This window comes from Thermobia domestica, chromosome 7 (genome assembly GCF_964235325.1).
Source record: "Thermobia domestica chromosome 7, izTheDome1.hap1.1, whole genome shotgun sequence".
NCBI lineage: Eukaryota > Metazoa > Arthropoda > Insecta > Zygentoma > Lepismatidae > Thermobia > Thermobia domestica.
Window position 1 is genome coordinate 126,455,179 of NC_137460.1, and position 27,027 is coordinate 126,482,205.

The 27,027-nt window shown below is 34.4% G+C and overlaps 1 protein-coding gene across 3 annotated transcripts in view; it reads right to left on the reverse strand.

Moving 5' to 3' along the window:
* Positions 1 to 1,751: 1,751 nt before the first annotated feature.
* The window catches only part of LOC145690395 (transcriptional adapter 3-A-like), a 34,607-nt gene continuing 9,331 nt past the window's right edge, over positions 1,752 to 27,027 (reverse strand). For 2 of the 3 annotated variants that reach the window (XM_081765234.1, XM_081765235.1), the window contains exon 2: positions 1,752 to 4,039. In XM_081765234.1, the coding sequence (XP_081621360.1) occupies positions 2,115 to 3,488 (1,374 nt within the window). In that variant the 5' untranslated portion in view covers positions 3,489 to 4,039 and the 3' untranslated portion in view covers positions 1,752 to 2,114. Of the gene's footprint in view, positions 4,040 to 12,814; positions 12,861 to 27,027 lie in introns of all 3 variants that reach the window. The other variant, XM_081765236.1, reaches the window with a different exon arrangement.

The following is a 27,027-nucleotide window of genomic DNA, read 5'->3' on the forward strand; positions in this document are numbered from 1 at the left end:
AAAGTGGTGTAGATGTTACACGGAAACGGAGTGACCGTTTAACAGTAACAGCCTCCCGTAAGGACAAGTTCACTGGAAAAATGAGCAAATAGAAATTATGTTAACCGCTCTGGAAAGACCATTTCCAATCGGTATCAAATAGAATGGTGTCCATGCATCTTCATATCTATGGCCTTACGGGTAGGATTGCGGAAAAGAAGCCATTCTTTCAAGCAGACAACACTAGAAACATATAATACAGGACTTTAAAAAATAAATAAGACTAAAATGAATAGAAGAGGCACTCTGGACCGACATATGTGAGTTTCAACGTTTCGCTCTCCAATGCTAGAAGTTTGTGCGTCGTCGTCCCGAAGACCGCTTTTATCCCGACCTACTGTACGGCACGGGGTGGTACGTCACTGTTTGGGGATACTTGGCACACTACGAAGTTGATAATTTAGTTAGAATTTATGGAATGATGAATTAAAACGTGTTTCACAAGGTTTAAGTGAGGATAGAATTCCATTAGGAACGCGGATTTGGGGCAGGACGGGATTCTTCCTAGCTATGCAGAATTATTTGCAATGCTTACACCACCAATAAACGGAATGTTCTCCAGTTGCCGGATTTGTTACCCATCGAGCTTTCTAAAACTGTACTTGACAGAACAGTCCATAAATAGATGGCAACGAAAACTGAAGGTCTTTGGAGGGCTATCCCGAGCAGCATAGTTTCGCAAAGGTTGGGTAAATTATTCAAACAAATCCCTGGAATTTTTAAAGCCCTTATCAAGGGTAATTGTTGGCATAGCTTTGAACGCGAAAATATTCAATAAATCTATCCACATGTTTCAATTTCTTTACATGAGCAATAAGATTTATTTTACAAAACAAGCCCAGCAAGTTGGGTTTTCTATTTTTTTAATTCTGAAAAATCAGTAGTGTGCTCAGAGTCTTCACAATGACTTAAATCGTACATCCCGAATTTTGTAAGGTAAAATACAGGTACTATCTGTAATTAGTAAACAACTTGGCCAATAAAAGTGCTTAGAAGCTGAGGTCACTTAGGTCTCCAAATCTGCCTTCAAATAACTTTAAGGTTCTCCTGTAGAAAGGCTAAAGAAGTTATTTGAGCTTAAAACAGAGAATATAAAGTCAACATTAGAATAATGGCGTTTGACCTCGTTACATAGGATCATTACATAATGACATATAGTTTTGAAAACAGTTCCACTTGAAGAAATCGTGAATATGATTTAAATAAAACTACTTTATAGTACTTCTGAAGTAATAATGTTTGCGGTCACTGTTTGTGTTAAGTAATGGTTAGAAAAAGAACTTGCTGTCCCTCTGTTGAACACTAAAATCTACATCTTCCTCTTTGTCAAAATTATACCCTTTCAGAAACACTCCAAAATTTGACTTTGGTCCCGGTATCTGACAGGAGGAGTTAGATTTCAAGGGTCATTTATCAGAAACAATATGAAGATAGATAAATGTACAAGAAATATTTTTCTTAGCAAGTATTATTTAGTTTATTAAAGTATAGTTTATTTCAAAACATAAAGTCCTTGTTACATATCTTCTGAATGAACTTCTATTCTCGTGCTGGATATAATTAAGATGTTAGTAGGTCTTCAACCAAGAGCCCTCTAAGAATTTTCGTAATTTATTCACTGTTAAATAAATGCCGGCAGGTGAGTTTCACGTACATCAAGCTTGACGCTCCCAATTAGTGTTATCGCGCCGTAAGAAATAAAAATGCCACCATTACACTTGAAAAATTCTACGTTATCTCATCATATACGTACGACTAAGAACACCATAATGGAAATGAGAATGATGCAGCAAAAAAATAATACATCAATGTTCTATTTTCTCTTGCAGGCAGTAACAAATAAATATTATTTGTAGATTGTGGCTTAATACAGGCTTTTCACTAGAAAAGTGAATTACAAGACTTTCCCAATACTTATTATATAGGCCTTTTACAATAAATCTGATGGCTATTAGAAAGACAGTAATTACAGAAAATTACAAGTTACAAAGAAGGTCACTCTTTAATTACGAGAATTGAAATTACAAATGGATTTCTGAAGTTGGCATTTATCACAAATTTCAGATCTTTGAAGGTTACACGTCTAACTTTTTTAATATTGACTGTCTCTCTTTTAAAACTTTCCAAGCATGTTCCTTTTCCTTCGGTAAGAAAGGCTTCTTAGTTTGCTTAGCACTCAGTAATTTTCGATAAATATCAGTAATTTCTTGGTCAATGATTTGAAGTTTCCTTTTGTACTCTTGACGTAAATTTTCCTGGTTAGCTAGTTTTAACAACAACTTCAGTTGCTGAAGGTTGTGCTGAGATATGGTTTTCAACTGACCTTGACATCTTTTCAACTCAGTCAAAATTTCATCATCCGCTTGATTCTCCGGTGGTTCAACTGCAAGTAAAAGATTTTCTTCAATCTCCTTTCCTACTCTTTTCTCAAAACCTACTCCTTTTACTGTGGATGAATTAGATGAAGCGTTTTCTGTAACTTTCTCGTTTTCCATATACTTATGGACTGGATTCATTATGTCTTCATCTGTGAGAGCTGAAACTATTTTGTGGGATAATAAATTTCTACCACCTTCCGTAATTTTCTTATCAGGCCTACTCAACATACCTGATACTTCAGAATAAATATATTTGTTTCGATGTTGATCTGATGACTGTACTTGTTCCTCCAGTAGGTCTTCCTGAGCCCATCGCAATGTATAATGCCGTCCTAGATTAGGTATTTTCTGATATTCAGCATCGTCTTGGTGGGCAAGAATTTGATTTTCCAACATATTTATATCATCTCCAGTGATTTCGTTACAGTAAGGCTCTACTGAAGACCAGAACTTCTTAAGATAATCATTCTTTGCAACTGCCACCTTCGGAAGTTCTTGATGAGGGACATTACTTAAATCAGCTTCCGATTGACAAAATGTAGAACGTGCAACACAATTTAGATTACAACTTTTAATTTTTGAAATTTTAGTAGAAACTGATGTTTCATACGATTCTCTTGTTTTCTCGGTTATGTTTTTGAACTTTTTCTCCGGTCGTTCATCCTGTTTCACTCTTTTGTTACCAGGTGGGCCAGATTTTCCAAATGATACCTTTCCCTTTTTATTTTTCTTTTCATCTATGATATTTATCGAAGATATTTCTCCTTGCAACGCTCTTATTCTAACAGCTACAGAGGACAACAATGTTTCGAGTTCCAACTGCAACGTATCGAGATCTTCCATCCTCACCCCTTCCTCTTCAGCGCGATCTAATATTGCCGTATATCGAGGAAGCATCCGAACACTGTTTATAGTTTCCAACTGGGGGAAAGTAAGTAGGCCTTTTAACCAGTCAGAACATGCATTTTTCTTCTGTTTCCTGATCCTATGTTTTGCTTTAATAATATCTCCATTGCTTTTGGGTTTTCTGGAGATTTTGCTGGATACCTGTTTTCCTTTCCTCATCATCATGGTTTCTTGACACCACACTTTTATTGGTAAAATTACATATGTTAACCTCCACCCTTCACTAAATAAATGATCGAGAAAAACACATTGTCATTTGCTCTATTCGCTAGTTAACAGGAACGACTTAACAAATAAGTACTTCTAACAAATAAGCTTTAAGTACTTCTTGTTCTGAATGAACATAACATTCTGGAATTCAAACTACTAAATCTTTAGTCTGATATGCTTGTAGTGTAGTTATTACATTAAAAAAACAAAATATTCGAAAAAAGTATACCACAATGTATTAGTATCTAACAAATAAATTTCGTTTTGTTTCCAAGAGCAACACTATGATCTGGTGTTTGTTTGCCCAGAACAGAAACACTAGCGCACTGTTATAAAGCAATTTTGTCTCTAAGAATAGCACTGGAAATAGTTAATGAGGTCTGAAAGATTGACGTTCTTCTAGTTGCTCAATTCCCCTTTACTGGATTAGCCTTTCCGTATTCTTTGGGTCAGTTCCTAGAATAATACAGCAACATATCCAAATGTGTCCAGTTTTCAGAGACAAACTAGAAAAAAAGATTTAAAAAATCATTAATACAAAATACAAACAAAACTCTCTTGTACTAACACTTGAAACAAAGAGCAAGAAATCAATAATCCTAGTTTTGAATATGGATGCAAAACTAAACATTAATAATTAATGTAACATCTTACATTTGCATGAAATGCAGTAATACCTAATAATCATTATAAATATTATTTTCCACTGACACTTGCATGCAAAGAATGTATCAGTATCCGACTGAAAATTATTAGCAGTATTTTTTAACATAATACACGTGGAAAAGAGTGTATAATAGAGCGGGCCAAATTCTTTTTTTAATTTCCATTGGCACGTTGCGGAAAAGTTGCCTTGTGTTAGTGGTTATCAACACAGAAAATTTGTATTTTTTTGGTCAATCCTTTTCTTTGACTCATGGGACTTGAATATTTTTATAGCTGCGGCTATGCAATCCACATTACACTAAAAAGAAAACTGTGCTGCACCCAGCTCAGCTATAACCTTTGGTTCTTTGGTTGAAGCATTCTAAGGATGAAAATAAAACGCAAAAGGAAAGTAAGACGCGATATTGTTCCTACGTGGTTAAAAATTCTAATCATGTTTTCAAAACACATTATAAATAGGGATGACCATTTCCGGAAAAATAATTTTCAGGTTTCCGGAAAATTTTCCGTTTCCTGCTTTCGGAAAATATCAGTGCATCGTGTACCGGAAACCTTCCGTTTTTATTATTTTGAAGATGATTCCCGCTTTTTAGGAAAATATAACTGAAGAGAAATCCTTTTCTATCTTAGGATGGAGAGTAAGATTTCGGTCTATGTATAAGGATAGTTACTGGCTTGACCTTATATAATACTTAGTAGCATATTTTACTACAGATCTTTTCTACATATTGCTTCAGTCCTTGTACGACGGATAAAAGTTAGTGTTTCTAGAACTTGGAAATATATGAAGCAATTATAGTACCGGTGTGAAAAGAATACTGATATGCCAACCTTTGAATAATGCAAAGTGTCCGTCTACCGTTCCGACCTCTCAACTTTTGAACTTACATACTGTGAAACATTTTCGAGAATCTTACGGGATAAGTAGGGAGGAAAGCAAACAACTTTTGTTTCATCCTGCTTAATCAATAAAGCAATTCCATAAATTTGAAAATATTACCACTTAAATTACTACACTAATTTTAAGAACCACAAAGTGACACACATTACACAATTAGTCACTTAAGTATTTCTAACGGATTGATGTCTTGACGACCATCCATCATATTTCGACAAGGGCATGACACTTCAAAAAAATATGCAATTCGATAACAATAATAAATTGATGCATTCTTGTGCCCATTGCCCAATTTAAACAAGATTACAGCCGTTTTGTCTTTGATTATTTAATTCCTAACGTAAACAACAATTTTGAAAATGAAAAAGGATGAAAAGTCTAATACAATTTCAAAATTTCATATCCGTTATACATGAAATTTCTTGGAAACTAAATAACTAGTTAATTTTGAACAAATTCTATAATGTGAATATTTAACGTAGGAAATAGTAGTCAAGGTCAAACTAGAGTGGATAATACATTTTTCGAAGCGAACTTCAGAAAGTTAAGGTTGTCAATTATTCTTTGAAATATTTTGTTAACTCCGTAAAATTATTCCAGTCCTTTCATTTAAGCACATCATCTGAGAAATTTATCCTTCATTTGATTTCCATGTTTTTAAATCTTTGTTTGAAAAGAGAGAGAGAGAGATTATAGAGAACGTCTAAGTTAATGGTTGGCAGTATTTAACTCTTAATACCTTTGGAAAATTGTTTCAAAATCAGAATTCAAGAATTCTTGAATCTACATTCTGCATGTTTACAAACATTAAATAGCATATATTTCCAATTCTGCGCAGCGGCTAGTTTACAGGAGCTTCGCGAATTGTTCCAGGATTTTCAGTGAAATGACACTTGGTTTAAGACTACATTGCTTTAGAACAGTGAGATCGCAACGATATTTTAATGCCGTGGTAGGAAGGACATCGAAGAGACACTACTGAAATTTGAAACATTTTAATCTAACCCCACTATATGTGCAAGTATTAGGTCTACATTCTCAATTGGGTCGCCATGGAAAATTTCGAAACTAAGGACAGTGAAAGAAAGAAAAAAGTTTCGAAGCTTCTATTATATATGCTTCTACTATATATACTGCAATATATATTCCAATGTAGTTTGTAGGCATAGCTTGGAGGGAAAGTTTATGAATCTTATAGAATGTTTTTTATTGGATCCTTGAGTTCATTGTTTAATGGCACCTTCATAACAGTAATTGCAACTGCAGGAATTAAGATCCACAGTCCTTTCATCCTTTACGTAGTGTTATTGAAAAAGCTGTTTCACACTATTTAACAACTATAAATAATTTTAAAATGCAGTGAAACGCAAAGATTCCTGACATGGTTCCACTTTCTATATACATATATATACTGTACGTTGAATTATACAGGTATCATACATTTAATGTCAATATTGGAGTGCACATAAAAATAGTTAATGAATTAGAATCTTTGTACTCATTATTTAAACAAACTTTTATATGGTAATTTCAAATATAAAATATGCGTAAGGTAATTTAATCTTTTTTTCTCTATGTGGACTGTTCATAGAAAGCAATTCCATACAATTTAAGCGCTAGTAATAATTTACAAAATAAAATAAGAGGAAAAAGGCGGAGGGAAAAAAGAGTCCATTAAATTCTTAACTTTGCTAGTCGTGTACAATAACATTTTGGCAAAATTTATTTATTATTCATAACCTATTTCAAAAAACTTCAGTTGTATGTCTTGCTCTCATGTGGTATCATAGACCATATTCTTTCCATACTTAATTGCAGAAAAGAAGTATACACATTTGGAAGCTAAAGCATTCTATTCACGTCTGCAATGCTTCCGAATGTTCGACTTCTCCATTTCCTTACGTATGACTATTACCTTACGAGATCTCAACAAGCGTATCACTGAACTGTGAATGTGAAATATGTAGTTCTTTTAACTACTGCCAGGGGTTTGTCCTCAGGGCCACGCATAATCACGGATTCCCCGAAACACGCATGATCGAGAATTTTCCGGTACATTCGAATGATCCGAAAGCTCCCACGCACACAGAAAACAATACGTGATTAAGCAATTATTTAAGCAGATGTAGCAGGAAGGAATGTTTCTACGCAGAGTCGCTCGACCTGTGCTCTCTTATCCATTGTTAGGTTTGAGTTGCGTTTCTAGAGTTTTACTTCGTTTGTTTGTCTTCGCGTAGCACTTTTTGTTATTTCTTTTAACCGGACGTTGGTCGCGGTCCATTTTATCACACGGTTAATCGCGGGTAAGCCAAGCGCTCCATCGGGTTACCAGATGCTCTGCTTTCAGGTTATATGTCGTCATTTTTTAGCCCTGTCCTTCCATCCTTTCTTCTTTTCTAAATGCCTTGTTTTTTTTTTCTTCAAACCATCCTATTTTGTTATTAAAATGTTACACACACACACACACACACACACACACACACACATATATATATATATATATATATATATATATATATATATATATATATCCAGGGTGGGCCATTTTAATTAATCCACGGAAATATCTGAAAAATGATAAAACATAAAAGAAATTTTTGAAGTACACGTTATATATTGCTAAGGGGGAAAACTAATTCCGCCAAAAGTACCCCTCCCCGCCCCCCTAAATGGGGGTAACGGGGGGTAACTTTGAAATGTCAAATGGGAACATGGGTCGAGTAATACCTCGTTCGAAAGGTCTTGGAAAACTAAGTAACGCTGTAGCAAAAGGTGTTCCATATTGTGCACCGGTTTCAAAATGGCCGCCATAATATGGTTCGGATACTCCAGTACCCGTAATGTGAAAACCATGGAAGGTAAATGAATGGAACAAAATTGAAATACGTAAATATCATAGGGCATATCGAACGGTGTGGTCCCTGTGATCCCAGTGGCCTCCCTAAAGGGGTCTTGGGGGCTAACTTCAAAATTTCAAATAGTAACATGAGTCGAGTGGTACCTCGTTCGATAAATCTTGCAAAATCTAACATATTGCAGGAGAAAACGATTGATGTGAAATGGCAGTGTTCTCAAAAGGCCGCCGAAACATAGTATCCGTGTCAGAGAAAAGGTTTAGTACCCGTAGTATGAAAGCGATTGGAGATAAATCAACAAAAGAAAAACTGGAGTAGCTAACTGACGTAAGGCACATCGAGAGGTGTTGTCGGGGTGACTCCAAGGGCCAACTGAAAGGTATCCGGGGCCAACTTGAAAATTTCAAATAGCAGCTTGAAGCGAGTAACATCACGTTACATAGACAAATTAATATCAAACAGCTTCTGTAAGAAAATTTTCGACATGAGACACCGTTTTCAAAATGATCGCAAAGACATGTTGACTGTGTCTAAGAAAACGTCTAGTGCCCATAGTATGAATACGGTTAGACATAAATGAAAATAACGAAAATTAAATAGGAAAACCACGGAGGCGTTCCAAGGCTCGAGAATAATACAACAGAGATAAAAATATTAGAGTAAAATTGCCATAATGTATAGAGAGAAATCCAAGTCCTGCAAAACAATCTCTCCCTGCGCTCTGTATGTGAGTGGGGTGGAAAGTAAAGTGAAAGTTCAAACGAGAACTCTACTTTAATTCGTAAATTAAGGCTAACCTTACAAATAGGTATGGTGTGGTTGAAACATTTGTCTGTAAGGATGACGCTGTAGTGACTAAAAAAAGAGAAACTTTTATGCAATGCGTGCTGGTTATTCAGAAAGCATTTCGGGGATATACGTACACACCAGGGTGGAAAAAAAATCATGATTTTTTTTAAAAAAAAATCATTTTTGATGATTTTTTTGATTTAAATCGATTTTTTTGATTTAAATCAAATCTTTCTCCTCGTATAATACAAGTCGCGAACTGAAGGAAAAACATTAGGGATTAGTATTAAATGTTCATTATGCCATTTAAGTGAAAGTGTTGGGGTTGAATTTTGAATTAATCCCCAATCGTTAACCTGTATCAATCCCAAACATTTTTTTTAAACAATTTTAAATTATGGCTTTTTTTTTTTTTTTTGTAAATTATAGACTTTCAGTCAAGCATCATTCCTATTTATCCTGGGATCATGGTTCATACCTCCTTCTCTTCAGAATAGAACAGCCTTTAAAACGATAACATTCACGTTTTCCCTATCATGTTCCTGAAGCGGAAAATTTTGAGAGAAGTCGAGATTTTTTCTGATTTTTTTTTCCAAATTTTGATCCCCTCTGCACTCACCTATGTTAATGCATAGATCTCAAAATCAACTGGGAAATACTAAGGGTGTACTAAATGTGTGTACAAAATTTCAAGCATCTATCTTGAATAGTAAGGGCGGGAAAAATATTTAACAATGAACTAAGAACATCCCCACATACCCCAGATGAACCGGATGTAATATAAAAATTTCCTCAGACATCCTTATTTATCCTAGGATCATGATTTGTACATTATTCTCTTCAGAATAAAACAGTTTCAAACGGTACCATTCAAATATCTCCATCGTGTAGGCTACCTGGGGCTGGAAAATCACGAGAAAAGGGATTTTCTGTTAAGAAATATCCCATTTTTAACTTTTTACTCCTCTGTACCGCCTCTGTTTAAAGGCAAAGATCTGAAACAAATCTAAAAAAATACTAAGGGGTGCAGTGAATGAGTGTCCAAAATTTCAAACTTCTAGATGCAAAAGTACGCCCGCGAAAAATAATATCCCCAGATTCTCGTATAAAGCAGGATCTCAGGTAACAGTTTCCTGAGACATCCCTATTTATCCTAAGATCATGGTTAGTACATCATTCTCTTCAGAATAGAAGATGGTACCATTCATATGTCTCCATCTTAGGCGGGAAAATCGTGAAGAAAGCTTTTTTTTTTTCACGCAGAAATACGAAACCATCTAAAAAATAGTAAGGGTGAACTGAACGAGTGTGCAGAATTTGTCTTTTGAATGCAAAATGTAGGCCCGCCAAAAAATAATAAAAATAGGCACAACAGAAAATATCTTTTTTTAAATTTATTACGTCATCACATCCTATGTCTTTACGCAAAGATGCGTGAAGCATATGTAACATGCTCTACAATGCCTTCGAGAAAACAAAGTAAAAACTTTATTGGTACTTTTTTAATCGAATAATGGAGATTTTATCCTAGTACCTAAAAATAGGTGATAAATTTAAAAGGTTACGCGTTAAGGAAAAAGTACAGCAACGCTTATCAAAGTGACACTTTTTTTTCCCCCACAAAAGTTACTGATATTAGGCAGGGGCATATTTTTAAGGAAATTGTAGTTAGCTTGCGGTATGAAATACATAAATTTTGCCCAAAGTTATAAAATAAAAAAAAAAAAAATTCGAGAGGGGATAGGACACTTCTAAATACCCCCTATTATCTGGGAACAAATATATAGACGCGCACACAAAAGAATCTTCGTCTTAAATGTCGATGGTGATTTCCCCGTTGGAATAGTTAACGATTTACAATATAAGCCCTATGTTACGAAGAGAAGAAAACAGGATTGCCCTGTTACCCGTTCAAAACGGGATTTTCCCTAATCATCCTCTGCATGACACTTGTTTTCATACAATGCTGTACCTACTGTATATTTGAATCTCATTGTATTATGATCTTCCGTAATCGAACTAACAGACGGGACTTCACTTATTTTCACTTTCAATTATTTCGGAATTTGATTTAAATCAACGATTTTTATTAAAAAAATCAAGTGATTTAAATCAGACTGATTTAAATCAATCCACCCTGGTACACACCGTTTCGTCCCTCAAGCTCACAATATGACATGAATGCTAATAGTTAATCAAAATGTAACTGTGGCCATCCGCGTTAACTTAGTGCACCAATTCTCTATGCATGAAGTCTGCCTTCCAAACAGCATTGGGTAGGTCAAGCGTACGCCCGAACCGTTGTCCGGTCGGACATTGAAATTTTGAAGTTAGCCCACAAGACCCCTTCAGGGAGGCCACTGGGATCACAGGGATTACATCATTCGATATGCCTTATGATATTTAATTATTTCAATTTTGTTCCATTGATTTACCTTCCATGGTTTTCATACTACGGGTACTGGAGTTTCCGAACCATATTATGGCGGCCATTTTGAAACTGGTGCACAATATGAGACATCTTTTGGTACAGCGTTACTTAGTTTTCCAAGACTTTTCGAACGAGGTATTACTCGACCCATGTTCCCATTTGACATTTCAAAGTTACCACCCGTTACCCCCATTTAGGGGGGGCGGGGAGGGGTACTTTTGGCGGAATTGGTTTTCCCCCTTAGCAATATATAACGTGTACTTCAAAAATTTCTTCTATGTTTTATCATTTTTCAGATATTTCCGTGGATTAATTAAAATGGCCCACCCTGTAGATATATATATATATATATATATATATATATATATATATATATATATATATATATATATATATATATATATAACTATCTTTCGGTAACTTTAACTCAGCTTGACGAATAATGATGGGATGATTGCCGGAATGAAGAAAATGGAAGGTAACGGGAGAACCCCGAGAAAACTCACACACGCTATTTGTATTTCACAATGCCCACATGATATGAACTGCAATCTCACGCAGAAGAAATGAACGCTTTACAATGAACCACCGCAGCAAGAAAAAAACTTTTAAAGTTTATGGGTTTACAAAGTTATGTATACTTGCAGTATAAAAAAAAAACAAAAAAAAACAAAAAAAAAAAAAAAAAAAAAAAAGACAAAACAAATTAAATTAGTAACATAATCATCATAACAAATCATAATCATAACAAAATCCTTAAAAACGTTTAAGAACATGTGTAAAATCATCAATTAAACATTGATAATCCTTAATCTAATTATCTGGTTTTAAAATTTTATGCCTTGAGGTAATCTCTTACTTTGTCAAACCAAAGGCCAGAGGAAAAGGGGGCTGACATAATTTGTACGTGAGAGATACTAGCGACCATCGTTTTTGGATTTCCAAGTGCGTCTGACTTTGAAATTTTGCGCCCGGATATCAGGGTTGTTGGGATTTTTCCGCAGCCCAAAATTCCCCAATGGATTTTCCGGGTAAAACCCAAAATGCCCACCTCAGAAAATAGACTTCAAACTTGGATTGAAATTATAATCTTAATACGATTATAATTACTTTCTTTAATCGTACTTCTTAGTTTATGCCTAGTTACAAAATTGGCATAACGTATGTATTTACTACCGGAACAGAATACCATTAAAAACCGAAAAGGTTTGGGAATCATTCATTCAATTTTGTTTGTGATCGATCAAATTCGCTGTAACACTGTTCAACTGTAATCTGTTATATAAAAATGAAAACAATCTTGTATGTGCGCGTAACACGAGAACACGGTTAAAGAGTTGGGAATGAATTTTTGGATGAATTTATCACATAGCTCGAACTAAATTATTATCAGATTACTTTGAATAAAATGCGTGTTATATGGGGGGAGCGGATGGTCAAAACCTATGCAAAAATCCTAGTACCTTATGATATTTTTTATGTAAACTTCCTATTAAAACCAAGTCGATCCGTGTCCCAGTGTTTTTGAGTTTCCATTTTAAGTGGGGATGGGATACATTTTCTATAATTTAAAAAGCATTACACGGGGAAACGGTTAAGGAGTTTGAAATGAAGTTTTGAACATACAATAGTTAGTACCTACCTTCAGCAGGAATTTTACCTATATTTCTTTGATTCAAGGGCGCATCCTAGGAGAAGAGATAGAGGAAGTTTAAAATTCATGTAAAAAAAAATACAGCATGTAACGGGCACGTCAGGTTGGAAGATGAAATCTGGTGTATAAATTCCCCACTAAAAGTAAGGAGACACGTTTCTAACCCCCATCTCTCATGTCATCTCCATAGCAACGATTTCAGAAGAAACCATAGGAAATATTAACCGTGTGTTGAATAAGACGGACACTTCACCGAAGAAAAGAGAAATAAAAACATTCCAGAGAAAATGAAATGTCTTTAAAATGAGATGACATGAGTATGGCCGTTAGACTAGGAAAGAAAGAAAGGAAAAGAAAGAAGAAGAAGAAGAGGAAAGAAAGAGAAGAAAGAAAACAGTATATAACTTGTCGACATAAAAGAATAACCCTGAGAGAAAACAATAAAAAAAAGTAACTCTGCAATTTAAATTATTTCACTATTTCTCTTTTTTTTTTAATCAGTCACTGTTTCAACGATTACTCCATTTTCTTCTGTGCTATACAGCACTGAATATATGTATATATCTAGATCATATTTAGAGGAGTAATAATATATTACTTCATAATTTCGATTGATACTGTTTTCAGTGCATGCCTAAATTGGGTATTGATTTTACTCTCATGTATATATATTCATTCACTATTGAAATATTCTTTATAACCAAATCGGAGTAAATCCACACCATCACATCAACCTAAAATACATAAATACACAAATAAATTAAAATCTTACTAAACTACCATTAGTTGCTAGGATGCATTGGTCTACAAATTATAGAAAATAAAGAAACATTTTTCCAGCTGGAAGTTTTATTTACATTTAATAATTTGACATATTCAAATAAAAAAAAAAAATATTAATCTCCGAAATAAACACATTAATATTTTCCAAAATGGAAATACCTCCGTCCACAATGGAAGTAAACAGGGAAATGGTTTTAGCAGTATTTCACATAAAATTTGCAGTATCAAATGATTTTCAAAACAGTTAATGGTTAAACAAAAAAAGTCTTTTATGGCTTTACTAGACAAAGAAAGTTTCATGAAATTTTTAAATAACATTGAGTGAAATTGCACAAAAAAAAAAAAAAAAAAAAAAAAAAAAAATTCTGAACTTTAATTCTCAGGGTAGTGTTCCATCGCATTAAATATATTGAAATTTTCTACATTCTTCCAAAATTATTGCAGAACAATGTATACATCTTTAGTCCAACTATTTGTGAATAAGACGGTGTATTTATGAATAAAATGTAGTAAATCACAGTTCCTGTAAATTATTAATTCCTTGCCACTACTTGTTTCACTGTAATTTGGGCATACTTAAATTCAAGGTGACTCATAATCTATATATCTTCTTAGTACATTATTCCTGTCTATTCAAATTAATATAGTAATTTATTTCCAAACTTTATTTTGATTCCGGCATATTGGGATATCTGCGTTAACCTGTCACTATTTGCACTTCTCGAATAAATTGGATGTGATTTCGCACTATTGCAACTCCAAATGAATAACTAGGGAAACACTGTTCTATAAAGATGAATGCACTAAATTGACGCAAATTAAACTTTCAATTTGGGTGTTGGAGTTTTCTTTTGGGATGGAATGATTATTACGGATTCTTCACTGATTACGAAAATTTTCATATTCCTGAAGGTACTCTCGCCCGTACAGAGAAATCATGTACAAAAATATTGACTTTACATTGCAACATCGAATATAAATGTTAATATTTTAATTTTCCATCAATTGATTTCGAATAGAGGTTAAAATTTTGTAACATAGATAATTCCAGAAAATGTCGTCAGTATACCCATCGCTGATTAAGTGAGACGGCGCAGAAAATTGAGATTGAGGTGCGAACAAGCAATTTACAAAAAAAAAAAAAAAAAAAAGGTTCCTTATTTGATTAACTAGAAGTCTTAAACATAGGTATTACGGTATGAAAACAAAATTTCTGGTAATTACATCTACCTACAGCTATACAGTCTCGGTCTAGTAAAAGGGTATATTAAGTTAGTTACAAAAATATTATAGCAAGAGCTTTTAAATTCGTAATAACAGAAGCTTGTATATCTATACAGTAGTATTCTCGTATGGACGATAAATATTAAAAATTAAAAATAATACATAAAATAAAAAATACTTCCACAAATCTCCAACCCAAGGTTTTTTTTAAATCAATAACAGTTTCTTTTAACTCATCCACGTATATTTACAAAATTAAAAAAAAAATCATGTTAATTGTGTACGCAGGTGATTAATATTCCTCCTTATTGGTGATTAGCTACGCCTAGCTGATGTTAAGGATACTATTTTGCTATAACTGGCAGAAATATAATCTGTGGAACCACTATGAATATCGGATTAGAGGTATATTTAATGGAGACTAATTTCTCAGCAATATGGAAACGACTTCCAAGATCATGAACCCATTTCGGAACCAAAATCCCTGAACTTCAGTTATAAGTCCCCTTAAATGAAATATATATATATCATGTCTGTTAGAGATGTCTCTATTATAAATATTAAAAAAAGTACTTATATCAAGGAATATACAAATGGCAAAAAAATTTAGTTCGAGGAAAGAGATAAGAAAGGAAAAAAAAATCAAAGAGCGAACATCGAATGCCTCCAAGCCGATAAAATATCAAGTAACTTTAAAATTTATCCTTTCCCCAATTCCAAATAACGCTAGCTTCTTATATTTTGAATAATCGGCGTCTTGGAGTCATCGTTGATCAGAGATACAAGGAAAAGAACCGAAGTAGCAAATGAAAAACCGAACAATTTTAGGTCGTCGAAGATGATAAAACTTGCAACCATTTGTTGACTTAAACCGAAACAATTTAACATAAACCCCAAAAACGTACGGTCCTCACAATACAGACCGATTATACTATCCTGAAACCCGCTAGAAGTCTGTGACCAAGCAGAGATACGAAGGAGGACTACCGTTAGAAAGCTCCCCCTTAGTACCTGCGCTCTAGTTATTCCGTCTCCGCTAGACGACCTTCAGAATTAGAATTTACAGAAAAAAATTCTATATAACAAACAATCTTCGTTACCACCAAAAGTCGGTTAAAAGCAAAGGAGACAATAGAAAGGAAAATTTTCAAAAAAAAAAATCTCGTTCAATAAAAATGTAAGTAAATAAATAATATAATCAAAAGATGAACTAAGTAAACATATTCTTTTTCTCTAAATCATCATCATTATCAATTCTTCATCCCGACATTTGACATTAGATTAGCGTTATTTTCAAAGCAGTCAGAATGTCAGCAGGCTTCAATAAGAGATAAAGTACATGTCCGGATGAAAGCTTGGAAATTAAATCGGATAGTTATAGTACAAGTCCATCGGTGATGTAAAATAATGTTAAACTTTCCCACTGTGAGTTCACACACATGTCCCCCACATCACGACATCGCTCTGCCCCGAAGGAACCATGACAAATGCCATGAAGTATACAAGAAGATGAAAACTTCCTCTCACATGAAAACAAAGTAGGAAGAAAATACTTAATGCTTATATTTAAGAAAACTAGGAAAAAAAAAAAAAAAAAAAAACTGGAAAATACCGAAACAAAAAAAAAAAATCTATAGGATGTGTTAACCTGTATTACTTTTCCTCACCGAATCTTCCTCGTTATTGGAAATATTGTAACTGTATGGTATAATAACATTACTAAATAATATGCGGACGTATTATGAAGTTTCGCAAGATATCAATACGCATCGAAATTATTACACTATTTCCCTTTACTTACACACCGAATTGCAACTAAATTCCACTCAACCCAATCTTATGAATTAGCTTTTCCGAAATTATAATAATATTCAACGATAGGTCTGGGAGACTCCGATCGCATTCACACACTCATTCACTTGATCTAGTGGCCTCTCATATGTATATTCATTACTGGGCTTATATTTTTATATGTTGGGTTCCTATTATATTCTTAATATTCATAATCACAAATCAACATATCTATATTCTCAAGTACTAGTCAATACTACGGAACACCAACCAATTCACAAAATAGCCCATAGGCTCGATAATCCTATACTATAATATGCTTTTATAAATATATATGCCACTATTTGTATTGTAATAAAGGTTATCATATGTACACAATACCACCGGGGTATTGTATACATATAATAAAAAATGTATATAAATACTCTACGAAAACTCCCGTTCCATTCATCTAAACTAATATTATGTATCATTCCTACTACTTTCAGCTCTTCACATCTTACCATACTACTTCGAAAATTGCTAATTAAATTTCAGGCTTACCTTCCAATAAACAAAGCATTACAGATTTACTGCGAAAACTAACCGATACGCACACTATTCGGTAAAATATTCTGCTATTTCTATCAATAACTTCTGTTGAATATCCTTGTATTTACTATCTATTAATTTGCTCTGTATATCAACAATCAGCTTTGAATACGACGCTGCTAGCGCCACATCTACAACTACGAACGGATCCTAAACTATCCAAGCACAACGAAGCGATTTAATTACTGCAATAGTTAACTATTTACGTAATAACAGATAAAATTTTTAATGACACGTTAAGCACTCTCGAATACCACTTTGTCCAAGGAAAATGAATGTTCAATATACACACAACGACTCGTTATCAAAATTTTCGAACACCTGGATTTCCTCACTAAATTACAGTGGTTCACATCCCTTCGCCATCACTAAATTATTCATGATGCAGTCTATCACCATCCCCGCGAGACAAAGAAACATCGCACAGCGAAGACACACGCATGGGAACTCACAGTACGAACCAGACTAAATATATATATATACGGAAATTCGAATTCAGAGTGGTTACTAACACGAGAATAACCCGGCACTAAAATTTCAATACAGAAGTGACCATGTCAACGGGCTAATCATATATAAACAAACTATGAGTCCATTATAATCACCAGTGTGTATCCCAACCAAAGCAATAATAAATATACACTACAAACTTATACACTACACATAAAAATATCATTATCCAAATAATTATGAATCTCTGATGGATGGCGGGATTAAAATTCTTGCTATTGTTAAAAATATATATTATATGACGAAACCATCTTTGAATTGTTTTGAATAAATAAAAAAAAAAATTAGAAAATGGGGAGAGAGAGTGTAGGTTAAGGTCCTACTGTTTCATAATGTTCTGATGTTAAGGAAACAACAACACAAAACTCACCTAGGAACTGAAGGTTCCTACGGAGGAAATGAAAACTTAGCCAGCTACATTACACCCTGTTTGGCACTCAACACCCTCTTTAGCCCCGCATGGCTACGTGTTCAATTTTCACATAAGCAATACTTCGTACCATTTTGAACTTGAGTCACATAAAATAATAATAATAATAATAATAATAATGTTTGCTTTCAGTTTTACATAAATCAAACGTGAGCGAGAGTAAAGGTAAATCAGAAGAATTTTATAGTTCAACGATTAGACATGTTCAATAATTTCCAAATATGGCTGTCCTTATTCACTCAACGAAGTCTGAATTTTACGATCGCAAAACACTATGTCTGTCTATCTGTGAATTTTGATTATTCGAACATATCTGTTGTACTTACAGTTTGAAGACCTAGTCACTCATCTGACGCAAATTCAATGCCGGAAACCTTTTTTAAAACTGAAAAAGTTTGATAGCCAAAAAGTGCTTGTTAATTCCACCACGGTATATGAAGAAAAGACGCTTCTACATCTCTTCCTCTCAGCTTCTAGAAATCTGGAAGCTAAAATCTAACCAATGACATTTCTTCTATCCACCTGTGGCAGATGTTACGAAGAAAAATATATCCGCTAGCATTTGCTAGTAATTATTTAACCTATATTTATTCAATAAATATAAAGGATTCTGTAAATAATAATCTGTACTATTATGGTCCCAAAGAAAGAAAATTTGATGCTACAGATCTTTTACGTTTAATTATTAACTGAAATTTCTGTTTTCTTGGTAAAGCGCTGATGCTTAAGAAAGCACAAAAAAATCTATACGGTAAAAAGGAAAGAGTGGGGGGTATGAAAATATTTTTTTTCTCTAATTACTGTAACGATAAGTTACACGTTACTTCCTGTTTCTGAAAATTTCAACTTTAAGGGAAGAAATGGGATATTTTCTATAATCTGTTTCTCCACATTTAAAGCTACGTCTATTGTTTGTGATCGCGTCAGGGAAATGGTTGAACAGTTTGAAATGACTTCTAGAACATAGTATCTATCTCAGGCTGGGATATTATCATATAACTTCCGATAAAAAGAGTATTCCAAAAAGAGAAGAGGTTAAAAATTCATGCCAGAAATACAGCTTCTTACTACTCTTTCATTAACAGGAGTATCCTGATGGGGAGAGGAGTCTCAAACATTTTTTCTGAACATAATTCTTCCCGTGCAAAAAACACAGTTCAGCTAGTATGGAATCAAAAGTAATACGGCTACATTTCCTTTATTTTTGTTACATACTTGGGTATTAATATAAACAAATGTTTTTCTCTATGTATCAGTTAATCACAAATCGAGAACGCTTCACTTGAAAAAGGAAATTATTAAAGATCCACTTCTATCTTCTCAATTATTGTAGGTCACAAAATCCCTTTAATCGTAAAATCTATTTTAAGAAACCAAAGTGGCAACTGAAAATCAGAAAAAAATCCATTTTCAACAGTTCAGTTCCTAAAAAAAAGTCTTTCTTTTGGAAAAACAATATCCATTTAATAAGGCCATTTTATATCTTTGACTCCTGAACTTGAGGCAGAATCCCATTATTTGCCTGGCGTATTTTGAGAGAAACTCAGGGTGGCTGGCTCAGAGATTTGAATCATAAGTGTAAGAGTGGATTTTATTCCTACTCTGAATTACATAAAATTATCACCTCCTTGTTACTATAGAAAATTCATTATTCGCCTCTTCTGGAAATCGAAATATAACCGAGTGTCAGTGGTGCAATGTGTGTCCGACGAAACGGGTATGGGATATCACGGATACCTTGGGCATTATTTTGTCTTTCTTTTTTTGTTATTTCTAAGTTTACTTCAATGTTTCATGATCATGGACCACGGATACGGGAGACTGATGATATGGATAATAATGGTAGCATGACAAATGTGGTATGAAACGGAAGAACGTCGACAAAACCCATACACATGATGTTTGTCCATCATAAAACGCACTTGGCGGAAGCTAGGATTGAACTAGAACCCGTGCCAGATGTGAACTACCGCAGTCCCACAAGGAAATTCCATAGTTTTATGCATACAGTAAAACATATATGCTTAAGTGGTATATTAAGTATGAATATAGCTTTAAATATACGTATAAAATTCAATAAAACCCAACCCACTGTGCTGAGCCTTTAAAAAAAACCTAGGTTTTTGAGAACTCTGTCTGATACATATATATATATAGTCTCTATGACTTTATCATTCTTGAATCACCGGACCAATCTCGATCAAATTTTCAACTTAGATGAGCTTCGGACGTGAGATGCTTTGTCATAACACTTTGTTAGTGCAACTTATTGTACGGGGAGGGGGAGAGACATTTTAGAAGATCCGATATATGTAAATGTTCCAAACTGACCAATATTAGTGTCAAATCCAAAGTTTTCGGTGTCGCTGATTTGAACAGTGACACTTCGAACCCGTTTACGTTCAAATTCAGCCCCGTAATTTGGGAGAGGTGATACATAAAAATGACTGACATTAGTGTCGAATCCATTGTCCTAGGGGTCTCTGTGAAGAACAGTGACACATCCGATCCCGTTTAATTCCAAAATCAGCACTGCAACCTGGTAGAGACGGAGGAAGGAGATATATATATATAAACGATCGAAAATGACCAATATCAGTGTCGAATATATGTTTTTCGTAGTGGCTGAGATTAACAGTGACACTTCCGATGAAGCGCCACGCAACATGGAAGGGTTGGGGGTGATATATATATATATATATATATATATATATATATATATATATATATATATATATATATATATATATATATGTGTGTGTGTGTGTGTGTGTGTGTGTGTGTGTGTGTGTGTGTGTAAAATCATCGAAAATGACTGATTTTGTTGCCGAATTCATAGTTTTTGGGGTCACTGAGATGAACAAGACACTTCCGTTATCTCGCCCCGCAACATGGTTTAGGGGAGGGTGTGAACATGTACTTCAACGGAGTGATTTTTATCTTTGTTGGTAGTGAGTTGGTGTTAGCAGTCTTCTGTTAAGATTCATGGTCGTAAAGTATTGTAATTTGGTTGGTGGCGCGACATTGTTGGTCGAAAGAATGAAAAAAAAATCACTTTAACGTTCCACGATTGAGGCTAAGGAAGATGGAATGTTATCTGGTGCGTGTATGTTGTGTATGTGACATGGTAGTTGAAAGCAGTGTCCTGTACAGGCCGGGCGCGCCCGTTTGGCCCGGCGGATTACCGACCCGGGCACTGTGAAAGACGGATAGGAAACTAGTCTTGTCAGCCTATGTTAATCGTAATGCGTTTGGGAAACTAACTCTTTATTCAAGACTCTAAAGTACTGTAGTACTAATACTACTATTACTACTACTACTACGACCACTGCTAATACTAATTGAACTGCTACGATTTCACGTCAGAGTTGATATGTCTGGTGGTACAGAATTACCTTCTAAATACAGAAAAAATCGAAGAAATTAATGCTAGTTAGTATGGCCTGTCTGCGTAGAATATGAACCGATGCTTGATCTACGAGGAACAACGGTGGCTCAGTAGGTAAAGCACACACATCTGGTGCTAGAGGTCGTCGGATTGGTTGCTGGTCGTGCTGTGTCAGCTCTGTAGTGGACAAACATCGTGTGCGTGTAGTTTTTGGGTTGATCCCATTTCCTCCGTTTTCATTCCACCAAATCATCCCATCATCCATACGTGTTCAACCGTAGTTACCTAAAAACGTATGATAAAAAAATGAAATGAAATCTTTGAGTTTTACGCCCCACGGTTATGCCGGCTAGGCTAAAGGAGATGGTAATGATAAGAAATGAATGAAATGGTGGAATGAAGAAAGTGGTATGATATTACAAATGAGTAACCCGTTTCCAAACGAGTCCTTGTCTCCAAATTTTGGAAATTGAGTTATTGGTATTGTTGGATTCCTCCCGTAAATCTGCACGGGATTATATACTTGTTACTCGAATGAAACGATTCTAAACTCACTAAAAATAAATATAAAACTTTGGTCCAGTTCCAAAGGGACTCTTGTCTATTCAATATTGTACGTTCTTTTACAGTTGTGTTCTACAGAATCAAAATCCCTCTTGTCCACTGAACTCTCCTATCCAAAGTATGTGTCCATTTCCAAAGCGGATTTTGTCCATTGTTTCTTTGAAACATAAGTATCCACCGTAATTTATGTATAAAAACGCATTCGTTTTGCATTACATAGTAAATTATTATTATACGCATTGACAAGAATACTTTTGAAATAATATCAAAAGAGCAACGAAATTTGACGAAAAAGAAATTTAGACACTCAAAGAAGCTTATTTCACTTCCAAAATGTAACCATAAAGAGAGAAAATACATTCATTGTTCAGCTTAAACTTTGCAAGATGTCCGTAGATTCCAGTAGATGTATCCAAACAACAGTCCTATGAAACGATTAAAATTGATCAGGATAACCTTATTTTTAGGTATACTACAAGTGAATAACCGAAACTTCTTAGAGTTAAGGACGAAAAAAAGCAAAAAGGAAAAAATGGAAAAAGTGTGTGTTACAATTTGCTGTATTAGAATCTTTTTACGTATTACAATGTTTTTTTTTTTTTTTTTTTTCTTGAAAATTAAATTGGTATGTTTTCAGACACGTTCTATTATAGTGTTCCAGGGTCTCTCCTGATATATGTGAAGAAGTGATTTGACTATTTGAAGAAGTGTTTTTCATATGTATTACAATGTTTTTTGAAAATTAAATTGGTAGGTTTTCAGATACAAAAACAAACAGGTTCTTATCCATATTCTACAGAAACAAAATGTCCATTGTCCTCTACACAGTTCCAAACCACTTCATGTCCAAACATTTTTTTTTTCAATTTTAGAATAGCATAGTTATTGTGTGCATGCGCTGCATTAATTAAATATTTATATATTACTTCAGCAAAGCATACTAAAATATTGCAAGTTTTCGTTAAAAAAAAAAAAAATATCAGTTTTTTTCAGAATCCCAATATTTTTTCTTGGTCGACAAGGACCTCTTTGGAAATGGGGTACTCAAATATGATTACAAAATATAATGATCAAATAAGTCACCACGACGCCAGTCTATTAGGTACTCCTGGCACGGTGGCTTATTTGTTTGAGCGTTCACCTCTGCTGCATGGGTCCCTGGTTCGATCCCAGATCGTGAAAAGTGAACCTTGTGGTGGACAAACGTGTACGTGGGTTCCCTCGGGATTCTCCCGTTTAGTCTTACTTTATTCATTCCGCCATTTTATTTATTTCTCATCGTCACCGTCTCCTTTAACTTGGCCGGCATAATTGAGGGACGTAAAACTCAAGATTTCACTTTTTGGTTTTCGTATTACTAGTAATAGTAGTAGTGCTATTCGCTGTCGTATTAGTATAGTAATGAGTAGTAGTAATGGTAGCAATAGTGGAATTAGCACTAGCATTCCTAATTGTAATAGCAATAGTAGTATTAGCAGTAGTAGTTGTAGTATTAGTATTACATACGGTGCAGAGGTTTTACATATCTTCTCTGTTACTCGTAACGCACTAATTAGTATAGTGTACTTTTACGTCCATCAGTTGTTTTTCTTATAATAAACATGGCTGGACATAGCAAGCACAGATAACAAATAGACAGACAGAATAGGGATATAGAAAGCAAACTTTGGGTAACCTTTCACACGATTTACCCATTCCAGAAGGACAAATAGACATTGCAGTGTTATGAGACACATTTCCTATTTTCCATTGTATATTGAAGGGTTGGCTTGACTTATCAGACTTGGTTGTTTTCAGGCCGGTTTTGCCTGTTTTGTTTGCGCCCGGCAAGTTTAGGGTCCGGCCCGTTCCCCGCCCGGCTCGAAATTCGGGCCGGGCCTGGATTTGCAGGTCCCTGGTTGAGAGTTATTCGGTCACGTGGTACTTACAAATAGTACTTTTTTACTACTTGTTGGAGATCGATGTAATAATTCCGTGAGTATTTGTTCGTGATGTGCATGAGTTGAAATTTGTCATTTGGATATTGAAATACTGCTGGTTTTATGGTATTTTGGTAAGGAGATCAATGAAAATGAAAGCAGGAAAGGTCAGGTCATTACAATCTTTTGAATTGTGCAATTTGAAATTACCTTATTGTTTCTCTTCTTTTCTTTCTTTATTTCTTTTCTTTAGCCAAATAACAACTACAATCCGCGAATATTACTCATTACATAAAAAAAAAAAAAAAAAAAAAAAAACAGTGAATTTTATTTGATATTTTTTTGTGGGGAGTGGGTGGAATTTACAGTCGTGTTCCTACTTAAAATACCATTTTAGCATTCATGCTCTATTGTGCGCATGAAAGTAGTGAAGTCTCGTGTGGGGCTGCGATGGCTCACCTCTAGCGCATTTTCATGCTTCGGTTCCAACTCACTCAGTGAGCTTTCTGGTGAACACTGTATGGATGGGTGTTTTCGGAGTTCTGTTTCTTTCCACTTCTGTCATGCCATGATTATCACTGATCTCATTATCACCACTGAACTAAACTTTAAAACAAAAATGAAAAGAAAAGTCAACAAGGGAATTCGTAAAATCCTATCCCTGACACTCGCTTACATTTGGATTTATATAAACAAGGAAGTAGACAGTTTTGTAGAATAACAAAGAGGTCGGTAATTGTATATAATACAGAATAGGAATAAAATCCGATATTACTCTCAGGATTCAGAACCGTGGTCCAGCCATCATGTTGAAAGATTGCTTTAGTTTCTTCTCAAAACACAAAAGGGAAATACTGGAATCGTGCCTCAACTTTATAAGATAGAGATCAGAAAATTCTTGGAAAAAAGATTTTTTATCTCTTCTTTTATGAAAACACTATCCATAACAGAGAATTTTTTCCTTTTTCATGGAGTGAAATGTTGAAAATGAATTTTTGTTTTATTTATTATTTCCAGGTGCCAATCTTCTTTCCTACAATCAATTTTACGATTAAAAGACCTTTGTAATCTATGATAATTGTACTGTATTTATCACACACTAGCAGGTACGCAGGAAAAATTTGTAACTGCAATCTGATTGCCATTAATGTTGCGAAGATAGAAATGAAATGAAATCTTTGAATTTTACGTCCAACGGTTATGCCGGTTAGGCTAAAGGAGACGGTGATGATGAATAATGAAAGAAATGGTGGAATGAAGAAAGTGGGAGGAAACGGGAGAACCCCGAGAAAACCCACGCACACGGTGTTTGTCCACCACTAAGATTTCACTTGCTAAGATCGAACCCAGGACCCCCAGCACCAGAGGTGAACGCTCTACCACTGAGCCACCGCGAGGTAATTAGGTAAGGGTAACTATGAGATAGGTTTCACAACTTTCCCACGTTAGTCAGTGTACATTACTTTTGAAAGCAGTTAACCTAAGCAGTAGTTTATGTTGCCAATAGAGTAATAATTTGCTGCCAAGAAATTTCCTGTCACCTCATAAGTTGATGACTAAATATAAAATTTGTGTTCACATAATTTCCCTCTAAAAGGGTAGTTATGAGACACCGGGTGGGTAGTTATGAGATACATCTTTTCCCAGCTTTCTGTGTGATACTGAGGTATAAAGGAATCCAATTTTGAGGCAAAGAAGTCTTCCTTATTTTATATTTATTACATAAATATATACAAAAATTTATTACAAAAAATAACTAAGAAAGTGAAAATAACTACTGATGTTATTCTAACTTTTTGTGAGTTGATTGTAATAAGCCTGTAGGTTAATAGGCTATATTAGATAGTTTCATTTTACAAAATAGGCTTTTGAAACAAATTTTGACAAACTTCTAGGCTGTTCAGTAAAAGCAACTTAGGCTACTTCTATTTCTGTATGTTTTAGTGTATTGATATGCAGCCTAGGCTATTTTCAAAAAATAATATAGGGCTATAACTTTGAAAGTAGCTAAAAAAAGAGATTATATTACTACCTTGAAACTTAAAGTACTAGGATACAGAAACAGATTCCAGCATCCGTCTCATAATTACCAGGCACAAATTAACCTGTAACTGCTGACCTACCAGACTACCAGCAACACCCACTGGTTTCACAATAGTGATGTTACTGCACGAGTAAACGTGAAAGTTAATTATAGGATTTCAAATTTCAAAACATTTTGTTTTGAATGAGTTTGTTAAAGAAAGTGGTACATCCAAACTTTTGTAAACTGAAATTTAAAAGTGTAGACAGAGTATTGTGAAGGATGGTACTAAACGACTGTGCTCCTCATTTGTATATATTCTGCAGTGGTTGAAGATCAGTGAGGGGTGTCTTATAATTAGCCTTCATAGGCATTTTTTTAATGATTACCCTCACTGACCGTGTATCTTTAGTAGTTCCCTTTTCTGCGCTGAGCAACTAACTGACACATTAAGAAAGACATTTTATTATTTCTTTGCGCTAATACGCATATATGTATACTTCTGGTCAAAAAAATCTTAATTACTTTTGATGGAATAAATCCGTAGAAACGACCGTAGATGACTTCCCTAAGGACTGACAAATTTTCTTTGCATTTCTGTCACATACACAGTGCTCATACACTACTTGGAAAACCTGGAAATCTCAGGGAAATTGATTTTGGAAGAAAAAATCCTGGATAATTCATGGAAATCGAGTTCAATATTTTTGTATATTTTGAATGTATTCAAATATGGAACAGTTTTCAATATTTTATTTATTTTAATTGTTTATTTTCTTGTGACTCAGTATTTAAATCCAATCGTTCATTAGGAAGAAGGGTAGCCATTCTTAATATAAATATATTCTTAAAATTTATATGTTCTCTTTCTGTTAATTTCTTCTACTAGACCTGGAAATTGCAAAATATAATATCTGGAAAATTCAGGTTAATTGAGTTCAAGTGTTTTGTATGAACCCTGATATACAGTTGGAAATT